Below are 15,119 nucleotides of genomic sequence, written 5' to 3' on the forward strand. Positions count from 1 at the left end.
CAATGGTGCCACACATTTTACCAGGACAATAGTGACAAGAAAATTAGGAGTTTTGAAATGATACCTCACAAGCATACCTTGTACAAAGATTATTACAATAGTGTGAATATAGGGGACAGGGGTGAATACAGTGATACAGTCCATCACACTGCCCAAGTGGCTTGCCTACAATAAAAACATCCTATACAGCTTCAGAAACAATACAGAGCACATCTAGTAACTGCCACCATAGGCACCAACATGGAAAAAAATGGTGGGTATTGGGCATCCACTGGCAGGTCCCCTATCAGCACCTCCCCCTTCCCCCAGCGTCTCCTGCCTGCCAGCAGGCCCTGTTGATCAGAACCTCTCCCTCCCTCCCCACACCTCCTGCTTGTCACGATCAGCTGTTTCATGCCATTCAGAAGGCTCTGGGGGGAAAAGAGGAGAGAAGTGAGGATGCAGTGTGCTGGGGGGACGGATGGAATGGGGTAGAAAGAGGTGGGGTGTGAGCAGAGGCGGAGCCTGGGGCAGAGCCAGGGGTCAAGCACCGCCCCCCCGGCACATTGGTAAGTCGGTACCTGGATTGCCACACCCTATTTATGGATGTTTCTGGACCAGGTGATCAGTCCTACACTCTGCAGATGCACTGAGACACAACATCACAATGTTTTAGGGAAGCTGAAATTATTTTTGTTGCAGCCTATCAGACTGTGTCTTCACAACTTTGTGGCTATCACAATAATGGATTAATTAATATTACCATCATAATGTAAGAAAGGTGTAAACACAATAAATGGCCACTTTACTTCTGAATAAAAGCGTCCACACAGAGGTTTAAGATGCTGTTGTAACCCACACACCTCCTGGGTGTGGTGTTCCTAGCCCATCTAGTGGCACCGAGACCACTTGGAGAGAGAGGGAGGGAGAGCTAAAATGAGTCTGCTCTACAGACTTAGCTAACACCAAATTGGCGTTTTGCTCATGTGGTAGCGGCTCATGCACTAAGCTCCAGAGGTCCTAGGTTCAATCCCACCCACCAACAACCAGGGTTTGTCAGTATTGCACTGTAACTTACGCACCGTAACGTCACACCTTTACTGTCACACAATCTAGATAATCGCTCAATAAGGGAAGAGAATAGGGGGAGGATATCTTAATTCCTTTAGTATAAAATGCTTTTAACTGATTTTCCATGACACCTGCATAAAATGGGGGTCTGCAGATATTCAGGCTATGTCTACACTAGCACTTACTGCGGATTAACTTATGTTGCTTAGGGGTATGAAAAAGCCACCCCCCTGAGCGACACAAGTTACATCAAGCTAAGGGCTAGTGTAGACAGTACTATGTTGGTGCGAGAGCTTGTCCTGCTGACATAGCTACCGCTGATCACGGGGCTGGCGTAGTTAAGCCGACGGGAGAGCTTTCTCCTGTCAGCTTAGAGAAATTACATTAGAGAGCTTACAGCGGTGCAGCTGCAGTTTCCCCACTGTAAACTGTCTAGTGTATCTGTAGCCTCAGACACAAATCTCTCTGCTGGCAAAGGAGCAGCCTTAGCCACACAATCAGCATCAGAGTTGTCAAGCAATGAATAATAATGGTTCATTTAACACCTCAGTCATCAATATAGTCTGTGTCCTCAGTGCTAAGAAAATATGAGTTTTTACCACGGGGTAACTAGCTATCCCACTGTAAAAACATGGTAGAGACAGAACATGTTAGTTTCAACAAAAGGCAAATTAGGTGAGGTCAGCTCCATTACCCCCCACCCCACACACCCATCCAGCCAATGCAAAGGAGGAACAGGATAATTCATTTTTTTTTTTTAAATCCTTGATTTTGGCAGAACAAAGCAGTAAACTTGTCAAAATGAAGAACGTCACTAAAATATATCATATCAAAATATGAAGCATACATAAAGGGCTATGAAATTAAAATATGCATAAACAATTCAGTAGAAATGTTAACATTTATGTATGTGACCAATGAAGCAATGAAAGAGTGAAGTGTGCACTTCAGTGTTTGCAGGATGGCAAATTACTTACAGAACTACGGCTTTTTAGTAAGTTTTCATTTACAAGGGGAGCAGAGAAAAAAAATCACATCTTACTGGAAGTCCAAAACAGCTCTGAATGTTACAGGAATGTACAACTGTTTTAGGTGTATGGATTCTTTGGGAGAGGTAATGGAAAAAGTATGAAGCTAGTGCAGCCTAAAGGCTCAGAAACAAAAAGGCAAATTAAACTAAATAGAACCTAAAATATATTTATTTTAATTTTGTAACTTTTGGATGCATAACTCATGATTTTTGAATACGTGTGGTTGTATACGTATATTTAGAAAAAATTACAATAGAAATTAACGTTTGAGAAGGATTTCACAGAAGATAGTATAGTGCCCTCTGGGCCAGATTTTTAAAGGTATTTAGGTGACTAGTGGGACTTTCAAAAGCATCAAGACACTTTCAACCTTTAAAAATATGGCCTGTAGAGACTGTTTGCGAACCATATTCTACACACAAGTGGTAACATGTGACAAAGGAGGAGGGTGCTGGATAGCAAGGCAAAATAATAGTTGACAAAAGCAATCTTAACTGGTGGATTAAAGGAAACTTAAGTTTGACATCAACCCTAGAAATCTATCAGCCTTGATGTGATATGATCCCAAAGGATACACCGGTGTATAAAAAAAAAAAAACAGAATTAAAAACTAATGTCACAATACAAACAGGAAGTGCTACACTAGAAACACTGAGATGTGATTGCTGAACCTACTAGCAACTCTGAATATTTTAAAATAATTACTGCTCCTAAAATATCATCTAAACAGCACAATGGCATTCCTCTGCCATGGGTTAACGAAGGTGAATGAAGTGCTAAGAGTAATAAAAATAACAGTTTAAAAATAAAGAATTTAAAGGAGCAAAACTTGACTTCCAGGCGATTACAAGAAAAAGGGGAGGCCAATTCAGGCAGTGAGAAATGAAGTGCGATGAGGCTTTATACAGACACAGAAGCCGACAAGGGGTGCGTTTAAACAGTGACCATGCTAATTTTCAGAGGGATGGAGGGAGGGTAGGTAGGATATGTCACTGAATCACGTCTCCGTTACCCGCTCAGTGCAGGATATCAGAGAGGGCAGAGCTGTGCTTTGGAGACCAGGGCCCCGAGAGGCGGGAGCTAAGACATACTGTCCTGTAATGGGGAGAAGCCCCCTGCCCTGCCTGCACCCCGTGCTCAACCCCAGCTCCTAACCCCCCCAATCTCTGATTGTGCCCCTCAGCCCTTCCCCTGGCTCCAGGGGTCTGGCCAGCCTGTGACAGCACTCCCGGCCCGGCCCGGAGACCTGCCTCGCTAGGTTCCGGAGAGAGCAATTCCCAAGGCAGGGCAGCGTGAAGGCAGCGGCTTCAGCAGCCGCTGCTGAGCATGCTCACTTCATATGCGCATGCTCAGAACCAGTCGTCCCTCCCCCGTTTCTCTCCGGTGCGCGCTGCAGGGCATCCCGGCGACCCGCACCGTGGCAGGCAGGGGCGGGGCGAGGATTGGCAGCGCCGCTAGCTCAACCAGCTGGTAAAGGCGGCGCTGCTGCGCGCAGCGATGGGGCTGCGCCAGGGGAGGCCAGAGCCGGAGAGCTCGGCTCGGATGTTCCCGCCGTGGGACCAGAGGCAACGGCCGCTCCTCCCCATCGTCCCCTTAAAGGGCTAGTAGCAGCGCCCCTTTCACTGTGCGAAATAGCCCCTCCCCGCAGCCGTGGCGCCGCTCCCGGTCGCTGCTCCTCCCCGCTCGTTGTCTCTCGCTTCCTCCCTCCGTTCCCTTTCACTTCCGGGGTCAGCGTTGCCGCGGCTGCTACTCGGTAACCAGCCTTTCCCTGGAGCCCGGGCAGCGGAGCCGGCAGCCGCCCGCGCTCTCTGAAGGCCCCGCTTCTCCCATGGCCAGTAACCCGCAGCCCCAGCCCCCTCCTCCGCCGCCCCCTCCTCCGCCCCCACAGCAGCAGCCGCCGCTGCCCGGGGCCTCCGGAGGGGGCGGCGCGGTGGAGCCCGAGCTGGTGTCCGTGATCGTTAATCACCTGAAGAGCCAGGGGCTGTTCGACCAGTTCCGCCGAGACTGCCTGGCCGACGTGGACACCAAGGTATGGGGCGGAGGATGGGCATGTCTGAGGAGGGGGTGAGGGACACAGACCTGCCCCGGCTCTGCGGGAACATCCCCCTCCGCTGGCTGGGCTGGGGCCGCCCCGGTCGGGGGGGCTGGCTGTCTCCTCGAGACGCGCGGCAGGGTCCTCTCTGGTGAGCGGCGAGTGTTGCGGGAGCTCGGCGAGGCAGGGCTGCCCAGGACACGGAGCCGGCGGGTGTTCGCAGCGTTGCGGAGACTCCTGCCTGGCTAGAGTGTCCGGGGAATATCGCTCCCCATGGGCAGGGGACATATCGCAGCCACACCGCAGCCACACATCAGCGCTTTGCCTCTTGCACTAGACCGCTGACATCCTCGTTAGCGACAGATCCGTGGCGGTTCCTTGCTTTACCTGCCCAAGGAATGAGCTCTCCAGTATGCTCCCCTTGACATCAGTTGCCAGTGACTGACTTCAGCAAGATCGTGTCATTTGTTTAGAGAGGCTGGTCAGTGGGCACTGGTTTTAGAAGAACATGCTGTTTATGTAGGTTATAGAAACATGCTTCCAATATGGGTCATAAAACTGTTATCGGTAAATAGGTTTTAGTATATGGTCTTTGCCCATCAGAGGATGGGAGACTGTGTCCTGGTATTTGTATTGACTCAGCAGTTAAGATCTAGGGTTTTTTAAGTTTCTCAGCCCTTGTCTTTAGGCAAATGAGTTTCAAGCAGCTTTTTTTTTTTAAATATCCGATCTCACTTTTTTTGCCCTTTTAGCCTGCCTATCAAAACCTGAGACAACGTGTTGACAACTTTGTTTCCAACCACCTGGCAACTCACACTTGGAGTCCTCATCTCAACAAGAATCAGCTGAGAAATAATATTAGGCAGCAGGTTCTCAAGTAAGTCATAAATTGAGTTAATCTGCTGTTTTAAAAGGTATTCATCCCCCAGTGACAGGTGACTGAAAACTTAGAGACAAAGAAGTTCCACAACTTCTACGAAGAGAGAATATTTTCTTAGCTTGAATCAGATTATAATGGTCAAAGTCAGTCATGTGATATGTTATAATACCCTCACATGTAGGGATTCTAGCACTACTGCTACCTCATAAGTAGGTGATTCAGCAAATTACTAGTTGTTGTTAGGTTTTGTGGCTTAAATATTGGGTTATTAATAGGATTGTGGTATGTTGAAGCACAAGTCAATTGCTCAAAGTCATGTTCACAAAACAAGAATCCTTGGACAGACATGATTTCTACAGACAGCTAAAATGTTTGGTAAGACTGCTGGTAAACAGTCATATCAAAATAACTTAGAATAAGCATTTACAGTGACCACAATTTGTGCCATAAACACTCATTCTTCTCTGCCTACTGTTGCCAGATATACTAATATAAGAAGCAGCCTAACGTTGCTCCAAACTAACATGTGTAGATGAGGGGTGTCTTCCTGTCAACTTTAGTGACAGATGAGAAACTTGAGAACAAAAGTACTGGTGGTGTGAATAGTGAGCCTTTGCCACCTGTTGCATAAGTTAGTTTGTAGGAATCAGCACTTGAGGATAGAGCAAAGACAAGTGTTTTGTAGTTCAGACTTGATAACACCATAAATGGAAACCAGGTCTCAAGTGAGGTGTAGCCACAGACAACCTATGCAGTTTTCTAGAGTGTGATGAACAAAAGATAGGCCATTAGGAAGCTAACTGGTTCAACACTTAACCTTTTTATTAAATACAGGTAAGTTAATTATCTGAATTCCACTGTTTAGTAGCTGTCACCTAATGTCATACTGAGAAATCCTGACATTGGGATCATGAAGACAAATGATATAGTGCTGACACATTCCAGGCTGCCCCTTCTGCATGGAATACCCTCCTCAAACTGATTTATAAAGTTAAATACCCTCTTATATAAGTCCCTGTCCAAAACCCCCTATTACTGCAGTGCTACAAGAAGTTAGCTAGTAATGGCATGGTAAAAGGGCTGCTGGTATAGTTTTTATTACTATCTTTCATATTCTGCAAGCTTTTTTTGGACAGGAACAGTTTATTCCTGTGTGTGTTGATAGACATTTTGAGTACTACCTAGACACAAGTCCGCTATGGGTGTTCCTGAAGCAAGTGGGGAAAAAAATTACTTTCTGAGAACTTAGTGCTTTAGTGGAAGTTTTGTGTGTGGAAGGAACACCCTTTAGATAAACCAGACCTGTTTAAGGTGCTTGTGGGAATAAATTTCCTTATATTTAAGTATTAAAATGATTTTGTTTCAGATCTGGAATGTTGGAGTCTGGAATTGACAGAATTATTTCTCAGGTTGTGGATCCAAAGATCAACCACACATTCAGACCTCAGGTGGAAAAAGCTGTTCATGAGTTTTTAGCCACATTAAATCACAAAGAGGAAGCAAGCCCCAGTACAGCCCCTAGTGAGGAAAAAGCAGATGCTTCCATCACAGTACAAGGTATTTTGCCGTTACTCTATGTTGACTGTTTTCTACCTGGTTTTCTCCTCTTGGCAAGTGGTATTATTGATCATCACTAGTTCTGCTGTTAACACTAAATATTTGAGGTGTCAGCAAGATGAACTTTGTGAGAGAGAACAGCCCAGGTTACTGATTTGTTGCTGCTGTGAGGGGTGGGGAGAAGAGGCGAACACTTATAACAATTTCACCACTACTTGAAATCACTCTGTCCTAGAAGTGACAGTCTCAAAGTTAAATACTGACGTTCACAACAGGATCAAGTAGGGTCTATGCTATAAAAGATGAGTAGCCAATTATGTACTGAGATGTAACTGTCTTAATGCAGTTCTTTTGTTTGGAAAGATTTTGGGCATTTAGGCTGTCCTTAAGATACACATGCAGAAGGGACAGAATTAAGGTATTATAATAGTCTAATTATTCATTTTTTTCCCTAACAGACTTCTGAGATTTGAGTTTCATTTGAAAAGTCCTTCCCCTTCAAAAATAATAACCAGTCAATGTAGAAATACATATTTCCTTTTAACAAATGTTATGGAAAACTTGGTTAGCTAAAATGTTTTATTTCTTTTCTCATTCTTTAAGGCGTTTCTACTGCTGCTCCTAGTGCTAATGTAGCTAGTGATGCCATGTCCATTTTGGAAACAATAACTTCTCTTAACCAGGAAGCAAGTGCTGCCAGGGCTTCAACAGAGAATACAAATTCCAAGAACAGTGACAGAACTTCAAAAAGGCTGTCATCTCAACAGAGTGTTGATGGTAGCACAGAGAGAGAACGAAACTCGGAAGACTTGCCAGACCAAGAGAAGCCCATTTGTGATTCTTCAGAAGGAAGTGAAGCAGTTGCAAAGTGTGAAGATTTAAATGAACTCCCCTGTCCAAGTGAAGAAATCAAAAATTCAACAAAAGATGTTAACAATTTAATTCATCCAAGCAAAGAAATTCTACTGGAAAGTGATGACCAGAAAAGTAAATTAACAGATAAAGGTGACAAGAAACCAGAGAGCACCGAGAAAGGGGAAAGAAAAAAAGAGAAAAAAGAAAAGAATGACAAGAAGTTTGACCATTCAAAGAAGAATGATGATGCCCTAAAAGCAAAAGAAGAGAAGCAAGTGAAAGAGAGAGAGGCAGAATCAGTAAAACAGTTGGCTCCTGAAAAAAGCAGCAGTAAACATAAGATAACAGAAGGTATAAAAGAAGGTATAGAAAAGGCAACTTAAAAAGTATTGTGGGATGGAGGGACATTTTGTGTTGGTGTGGGGGTTTTCAAAGGTGAATTTAGAAAGTGAAAAGATGTTGGGCCAACAATATTGGTAACCGTAGTCCTCTTTAACTAGCCATGGAACAGTAAGAGTATAAAATCAACAGTAATGCTAGCTTTCCCCCACAAAGGCCAGAACCCTCATCTGAAAAGGTGGACTTGTAAGAGAAGCCTAAATCTTGCTTGCCTTACTAACACAACATGAATAGCTCCATTGTAGTCAGTGGGGTTATACTTGTGGTTAAAGCAAACATTTGGTCTATAATTCAAACTGTGTTCAGAAATAATGCATCTCTTCTGTGTATCAGAGTTTTTAAAATAACAATAAACTTTTCTTAGGAAATGAGCTAAACATATTGATTTGATAAGTTGCATGATATAACTTTTTTTCTTTTTTTTTTTTAAAGAACATATTTTGGAGGATTTAGACGTGGATGTACTCAGTGACATCACTGTTAGCTCTGTCCATACCAGTGACCTCTCTTCCTTTGAAGAAGAAAGTGAAGAGGAAGCTGTGGTTTCCGATAGCACTGAAGAAGGAGAGATCACATCAGATGGTAAAAAGAATACATTTGTTAGCAATATCCTGGCTGGTGTATTTCCTGCCATTTGAATACATAGTACCTTACAGACTAATCTATTTTGAAGTATATTTGATCATATATGTGTAGTGTGATAATAGAGAATATTTCTTTTGGGGGTGGAATTCATAGCATTTCTGCTGTTAGTAAATAATAGTCGAAATAGATAATTTGGCATTTTAAAATAAAAAGTATTTATCTAGTCCAGTACTTTAAAATTATTTTATTTGTGTGTATTATTTCAGGATGTAGTGGTGACACTTCATAAAAATGCCTTCTGCTTTTTGTGCTGTCTTTTATTTTATTTTTTTCCTTTTATATGAAGTTTGTGTAAATGTACATCTGCACTGCATGCTTCTTTCCGCAGCATGGGGAGTGCATACACGGGTTGCTCTCCTTAGTATGAATGTAAATAACAGTGTAGATGGTGAGCACAGCTTAGGTGAATTGAGTAGAGACATGCCTGAAGGGTGTGGGTATGTACCCGAGTACATATCCTACAAGACTGTCTATTTGCTGAAGCCTGTGTCTCCCTTATCTACATTGCTGTTTTTAGTGATGACAGGCTTTCAGAAGTCTACCGAAATGGTTCCAAAGCAGTCAATCCTACCCAGGAGAAAATTCTGTTGACTGCTGTTTTTAGCAGAGTAGTGTCCTGCTATCTCCCTGCTGCCAGTGCCTTTCCCCATCACAGGGAACTGCTGGAGTCTTTCCCTGCTGTAGGAAAAGATTCTGGCAGGGAGAAGGCAGCAGGGAATGACTGCCAGCACCCCACTGCTGAAGCCTTTCCTTGCTGCAGTGAAAGGCTCTGGGAGCTGTTGAAGCCTTTCCCTGCAGTCTCCCCCTGCTAGAGCCTTTCACTGGCATGGAACTACACACCACAGTGGGACTCGGCCTGCTTTTCACTGCAGCGTGTAGCTGCACGTACACTATGTGGCGCTGCCAGTGGTGTGTATTGTAGACGTAGCCTTAGACTGATATTCTGACTTGAACCCAGGTGTAATGTGAGCAGACCATTTGGGGATCAGGGAGTTGTTACAGCCCTAGGATTGCAGGAATTCCCAAAGGCTACATGATTTTGGTGGAGAAGAGGGGGATAGGTCCAGATTTAGGATTAGTGGATGTGGGGGGGGTCCTCATTTGTGATCTTTTCCTTTCTGTCCTCTCCTAGTCCTGGGCAACTCTACAATTCTTTGATACTTTGAGGCTTTAGGGAGGCTTCTGTAGTCAGCAGAATTTTCTCCTGGTTCGGATTGACTGCTTTGGAACCATTTTAGTAGTCTTCTGTAAGCCTGTCATCACTGTAAATTTCATTGTGCCCAGAAATGAGTGGGAAGAATTGAGTTAACTAACATGACATTGTCTGTAACTGTGCAGTCAATGTAAACCATGACAAATTGGATTCAGCATTGTCAGTTATGGCTAAATTTTGTAATGTATTTCAGGGATGCAGCTCTGTTGCATTGGTAAAGCCCAAATATACAGTATGTATATTTTACTGAATAAACCTGACAAAATAAAATGATAGATTTGCTTGTGTTATTTCAATCAGCATAGTACCTCAGCATTAACTGATCCATACATGAACTTAGGTCACTTGTAAAGTTCCTGTACAGAAAAAAATCCATGATTTCTAAATCCACAAATATTGTGCTGATTTTTTTGGTATGTGAATAATGTTTGATTTTTACAGATGAGTGTATCTGCATCCCGAAAATACACGTGGGGTTTGTCTTCATTACAAAATTTAGCCATAGCTGATGTAATGCTGTACACAATTTGTCATGGCTGAAATTATATATATAAAATGTCCTTAACTATGTTAAATGACACCTTTTATAGTACCAAAATGGAATGAATTTTTAAATCTAATTGCTTCTCTGAGTTTGTGCAGTTTATTTATATTTTGCATTTTTCTCTTGACAATGTGAATGGATTGATCACTTCTCATACTTTAGTAACATTTGGCTGTAAACACTGAATTGGAATCTCTTTGAAACCATTTTTTTAAAGGAAACAGTTCTCTTGGTCTTAGATTTTATGGAAGTTCGTTTTTACAAAGCTTAAATTTTACCATAACAATGTCACTTAAATTTACGTCCGCTTTTTTACTGTCTAGATGAAGAAGAGAAGAACAATCAGAGTAAAACAAAGCCTCAGACTAATGAGGTTTGCGATGGAAAAGCCAAACCTGTCCGTCACGCATATATTCACAAGCCTTTTCTGTACTCCAAGTACTACAGTGATTCCGATGATGAACGGACTGTAGAGCAACACCGTCAGTCTATTGTAAGTTTTAATATAATCACTATTAACATTTTAACTCCATCTGATTGTTTTCTCAATACAAAAATTATGCCCTTTATTAAGTTTGTTTTTTCCGCTGGACGCTGCTGATACTTCTATAGACTGTCTCCAGCACCATGTGGTCTGTCAATATTTCATGGCAGTGATCCATTGACAGTCATTTGAGAACTACTGGCTTATCTAACTATCCAGCTCCTCCTGTTTATCATCAGTCAGAGTTTGTTGTAAATGTCAGATGAAGCACTGAGTGTGCGGTGTCTTCCCAACATCTCAGCAAAGGATGGATTCTTTCTTGGCTAACTGAGTAATTTGGAGAAGAATGAAGTGAAAAAGACTGCACAGATGGGGGAGTCTGGGGCCAGCAAGCTGAGTGTACTCTGCCAGTTGAGGGAAGGGGAAAGAGAAGAAATCCCTTATCTACCTACCACCATCTATCGAGATGGATTGTACATCTCTTTAATATAACAAGAACTGGTACCTGTTTGGCCCCAACTATCTTCCTCGCTCCTCTTCCATGTAATGCAGTTAATACAGCCCTTCAGCTGCAGTAATTCCTGCTGTCTCTGACCAGCATAAGGGGGAAGAGATGTTCAGGTGTACACGTTGGCCTGGTTGGAGGGCTGGGATCTCATTTACATGTTTTGGACATGTACTTGGAGTAAGTCTCATAGTCTTTGTGCCTGTTTCTTCACCTGTAGAATAGGGTAAAACCTTCCCATCTCAACCAGCAAATCTATTGAGTTTCTCATCCTCTACCACTCCCCTCCCATCCCCTAACCTTTCCAGGATAGACTGGCTTGCTGGACTTTCATTTTATGCAGCTTTTCTGGGTTTATGCACCACAATACCGCTGGGTTACACTGGGCTCTAGGTGTGGCCATGTAATTCTTATGTACAACAGAGTTGAGGGATGAAAGAAAAGAATTGTAAGCTTCTTTGAAAGTGGAGGTAGCCTTGTCTAGTGGACTGAAATTGGGGCTGGGAACCAGGAACATCCTAGCATAATGCTGTCTCTGACATGGAATCATAACCTCCGTGCCTGCCCATTCTCCACTTGTAGAATGGGGATAAAACCTTATAGGCTCGGGAAGGGGTTAATATCTCGAAGTATTTTATGAGGTTTATTTTGAATTAAAGTTTGTACAGCACTTTGTAAACTATAAACAGCGCTATTTGAGAAGTTACTGATTTTTTTTTTGCTCTTGTACTGAAACGCTGAATTCTGCAGAAGCGTAGAAATTTACTTGTATAATAGTTTTTTGATTTTTTTTTTTTTTTTTTTTAACAACTTTCATCATTCTTCATTTGGTTTAATGATACAAATAAATCACCTTTTTCATTGTTTTTTCTGTCTTCAGGCCAGAGAAAAAGAAGAGAGACTCGTAAGGAGGCAGATTAATAGAGAGAGACTTGAAGAGAAGCGTAAACAGAAAGCTGCAGAGAAAACAAAGTCTCTGAAAAGTGGGAGTCAGGCTGCTGAAGGTGATGTTAAAATTACAAGTTAAACTTGGTTGTTTTAACCAAATAAGGTGAAATTCTGGTTCCTTCGAAGTCATTGAGAGTTTTGCAGTTGACTTCAATATGGCCAGAATTTCACTCATAATATTATAACTAAGTACTGTATTGTGCAAAATTCCATATGTAACTTTTTCATGTCCACAGTGACATTCCTGAAACATAACAAAAGCAGGATTAGTAATTCCCAAACTGTTTACAATGTCACTTACAAAAATAATAAAAAGACACGCTTCTCAAACACTGTAACTGTTTGTTGCATATTTTAGGTAAAAGTGGCCTGAACTTGGAAGAGTCTTCAACAAAAGATTTTGAAATGAAAGTTACTGGTACCAGCATTAAGGATGTTCTTAAAGAACAGAAGTTTTTAGAAAAAAAAGTAGCCCTGAGCAGGAAAAGAAAAAGAGATTCAAGGTATTCCTTATGTTTGTTTTTAAAAAATTAGATTCATACATACTCACTTTTGCTTATAAAAAAAACTTCTCTTCACTTTTTTTCAGTCACCACATACCCATTATAACAATTTCCCCTTAAAGCATGCAAAAATATTTGGGGGAAGTAAGCTTAATTTGAGACAAAAAATGTGATTTATTTATTTTAAGATATTTATTTTAATTTATCATGGGGTTTTCCCATTTAACTACTATGCTTCTAGTTTAATGTATTGATAACCCCCTAGTAGCCAGCTCCTGCTATATTATAATATAATTAAAGTATGTATTCTGAATGCCTCTGATCATCTTTCTTTTATGTGCATTTAAGTGTGTGGTTTTTGTGATCCTTCTAATGTCAGACTTCCAGCCCCCAGCTCACCACCTGTCTCTCTCTTGGTTTCTCTCTCCAGTCCTAAGTGCCTCTGAGCACGGTGGGTGTGGGAAGAGTGAATTAACCAGTGATGTTTGCTGAAGTGAATTAAAGGTCTTCCACTGTCAATTCAATCGATAATGCAACCAAACTAATTCATTGCCTGATTATGTATATATCTTTAACCTTTCACAAACTTTCAGTTTAAAACATACAATGAAAATAAAAGTGTATGAGGTGTAATTGAGGCTGAGAAATTCACCACTTGGTAATCGTGAAGTGGAGCGTTAAGCCTGAGATTTGTACTTTAATTCTTTCCCCTTGGGCTTATGCCTTACTAATTGTTTTAATATAAATTATTTATTAATTTAGTCATAGAACCATAAAAATGTAGGACTCAGAGACCTTAAGAGGTCATCTAGTCCAGTGGTTCTCAGCCAGGGTTCTGGGACCCCCCCGGGGGCCGCAAGCAGGGGAGCCGCCAAGCAGGGCCAGTATTTTATTTTTCTGGGGCCAACGGCAGAAAGCTGAAGCCCCATCCCATGGGGCTGAAGCCTGGGGCCCTGAGCCCCACCCCCTAGGGCTGAAGTCGAAGCCTGAGCAACTTAGCTTCGTGGAGCGGCATGGGGCCCGGGAAGTTGTCCTGATTGCTACCCTCTAATGCCAACCCTGGATTTTATATGCTGAAAAACCGTTAATATGGCAGATATGGGCCGTGGAGTTTTTATAATATGTTGGGGGAACCTCAGAGAGAAAAAGGTTGAGAACTCCTGATCTAGTTCAGCCCCCTGTGCCAAGACAGAACCAAGGATACTTAGACCATCCCTGACAAATGTTTGGAGGTTTTAAAAAACAGGTTAGACAATGATGAGCTTTCTGCAACCTCCCATAGAAGCCCATTCTAAAGCATAACTACTCTTATCGTTAGAAAGTTTTTTTCCTAATATCTAAACTAAATCTCCTTGCTGCAGATTAAGCTCACTACTTCTTGTCCTATTTTTAGTGGACATGAAGACCAATTGATCACAGTTCTCTTTATAACCGCTCTTAACACATTTGAAGATTATTAACAGTTCCCTCCTCAGTTGTATTTCTCAAGCCTAAACATACCCAGTTTTTTTTAACTCTTCTTCATGGGTATGGTTTTCTAAATCTTTTATCATGTTTTGTTGCTCTCCTATGAACTTTCTAATCTGTCCACATCTTTCTTAAAGTTTGGCACCCAGAACTGAACACAGTATTCCAGTGGAGGCCTTACCAGTACCAAGCAGAGTGGGACAAGTTCCTCCTGTGTCTTACATACAGCTCTCCTGTTTTAATATACCCCTAAATTATATTAGCCCTTTTCGCAACTGCATTGCATTGTTGGTTTATATTCAATTTATGGTCCACTATAACCCCCAGATCCTTTGCAACAGAACCACACCTAGCAAGTTATTCCCAATTTTGTAGTTGTGTATTGGAATTCTTTCATTCTTAAGTGTCTTTATTGAATTTCACCTTGTTGGTGTCAGACTAATTCTCCAACTTGTCAGGGTTGTTGTGAATTCTAATCTGTCCTGTAAAGTGCTAGAAATCCCTTTCAGCTTGATTTCATCCCAGACTTCATAAGATGCTCTCCACTCCACTTTCCAGATAATTAAAATATTTAATAGTACTAAATCCAAGACAGACTCTACTAGATATGTCCTCCCATTGTGACAGAAAACACTGAAAACACTCCTGAGTACACTTGAGTCTTTCAACCAGTTGTGCATCTGCAGTATACTAATTTAATCTAGACCACATTTCCATAGTTTGCTTATGAAAATGCGACTGTGTTAGACTTGCTTAAAACCGAGATGTATCATGTCCACAGCTCCGCCCAGCCCACCCCATCCACTAGGCCAGTAACCCTGTCACAGAAACAAATTAGGTCAGTTTGGCATGGTTATTACTTTATTACCCTATCCTTTAGGTGTTTACAAATTGATTGTTTTATAATTTTGTTCCAGTATCTTTCCATGTATTGAAGTTAGGTTGACAAATATATAATTCCCCGAGTCCTCTTTGGTCCTCTTTTTTTAAGATAGGTACCTATGTT

The 15,119-nt window shown here is 42.0% G+C and overlaps 1 protein-coding gene across 3 annotated transcripts in view; it reads left to right on the forward strand.

The window, feature by feature from the left end:
- The first annotated feature begins 3,651 nt into the window (after positions 1 to 3,651).
- The window catches only part of BOD1L1 (biorientation of chromosomes in cell division 1 like 1), a 53,318-nt gene continuing 41,850 nt past the window's right edge, over positions 3,652 to 15,119 (forward strand). Inside the window, exons 1-8 of one of the 3 annotated variants that reach the window (XM_034770998.1) lie at positions 3,652 to 4,110; positions 4,866 to 4,990; positions 6,360 to 6,550; positions 7,154 to 7,768; positions 8,237 to 8,386; positions 10,530 to 10,699; positions 12,076 to 12,199; positions 12,502 to 12,646. In XM_034770998.1, coding sequence (XP_034626889.1) covers positions 3,910 to 4,110; positions 4,866 to 4,990; positions 6,360 to 6,550; positions 7,154 to 7,768; positions 8,237 to 8,386; positions 10,530 to 10,699; positions 12,076 to 12,199; positions 12,502 to 12,646 — 1,721 coding nt within the window. In that variant the 5' untranslated portion in view covers positions 3,652 to 3,909. The remainder of the gene's footprint in view (positions 4,111 to 4,865; positions 4,991 to 6,359; positions 6,551 to 7,153; positions 7,769 to 8,236; positions 8,387 to 10,529; positions 10,700 to 12,075; positions 12,200 to 12,501; positions 12,647 to 15,119) is intronic. The other 2 variants (XM_034770997.1, XM_034770999.1) reach the window with 2 other exon arrangements.

This window comes from Trachemys scripta, chromosome 5, assembly GCF_013100865.1.
Source record: "Trachemys scripta elegans isolate TJP31775 chromosome 5, CAS_Tse_1.0, whole genome shotgun sequence".
NCBI classification, from domain to species: Eukaryota; Metazoa; Chordata; order Testudines; family Emydidae; genus Trachemys; species Trachemys scripta.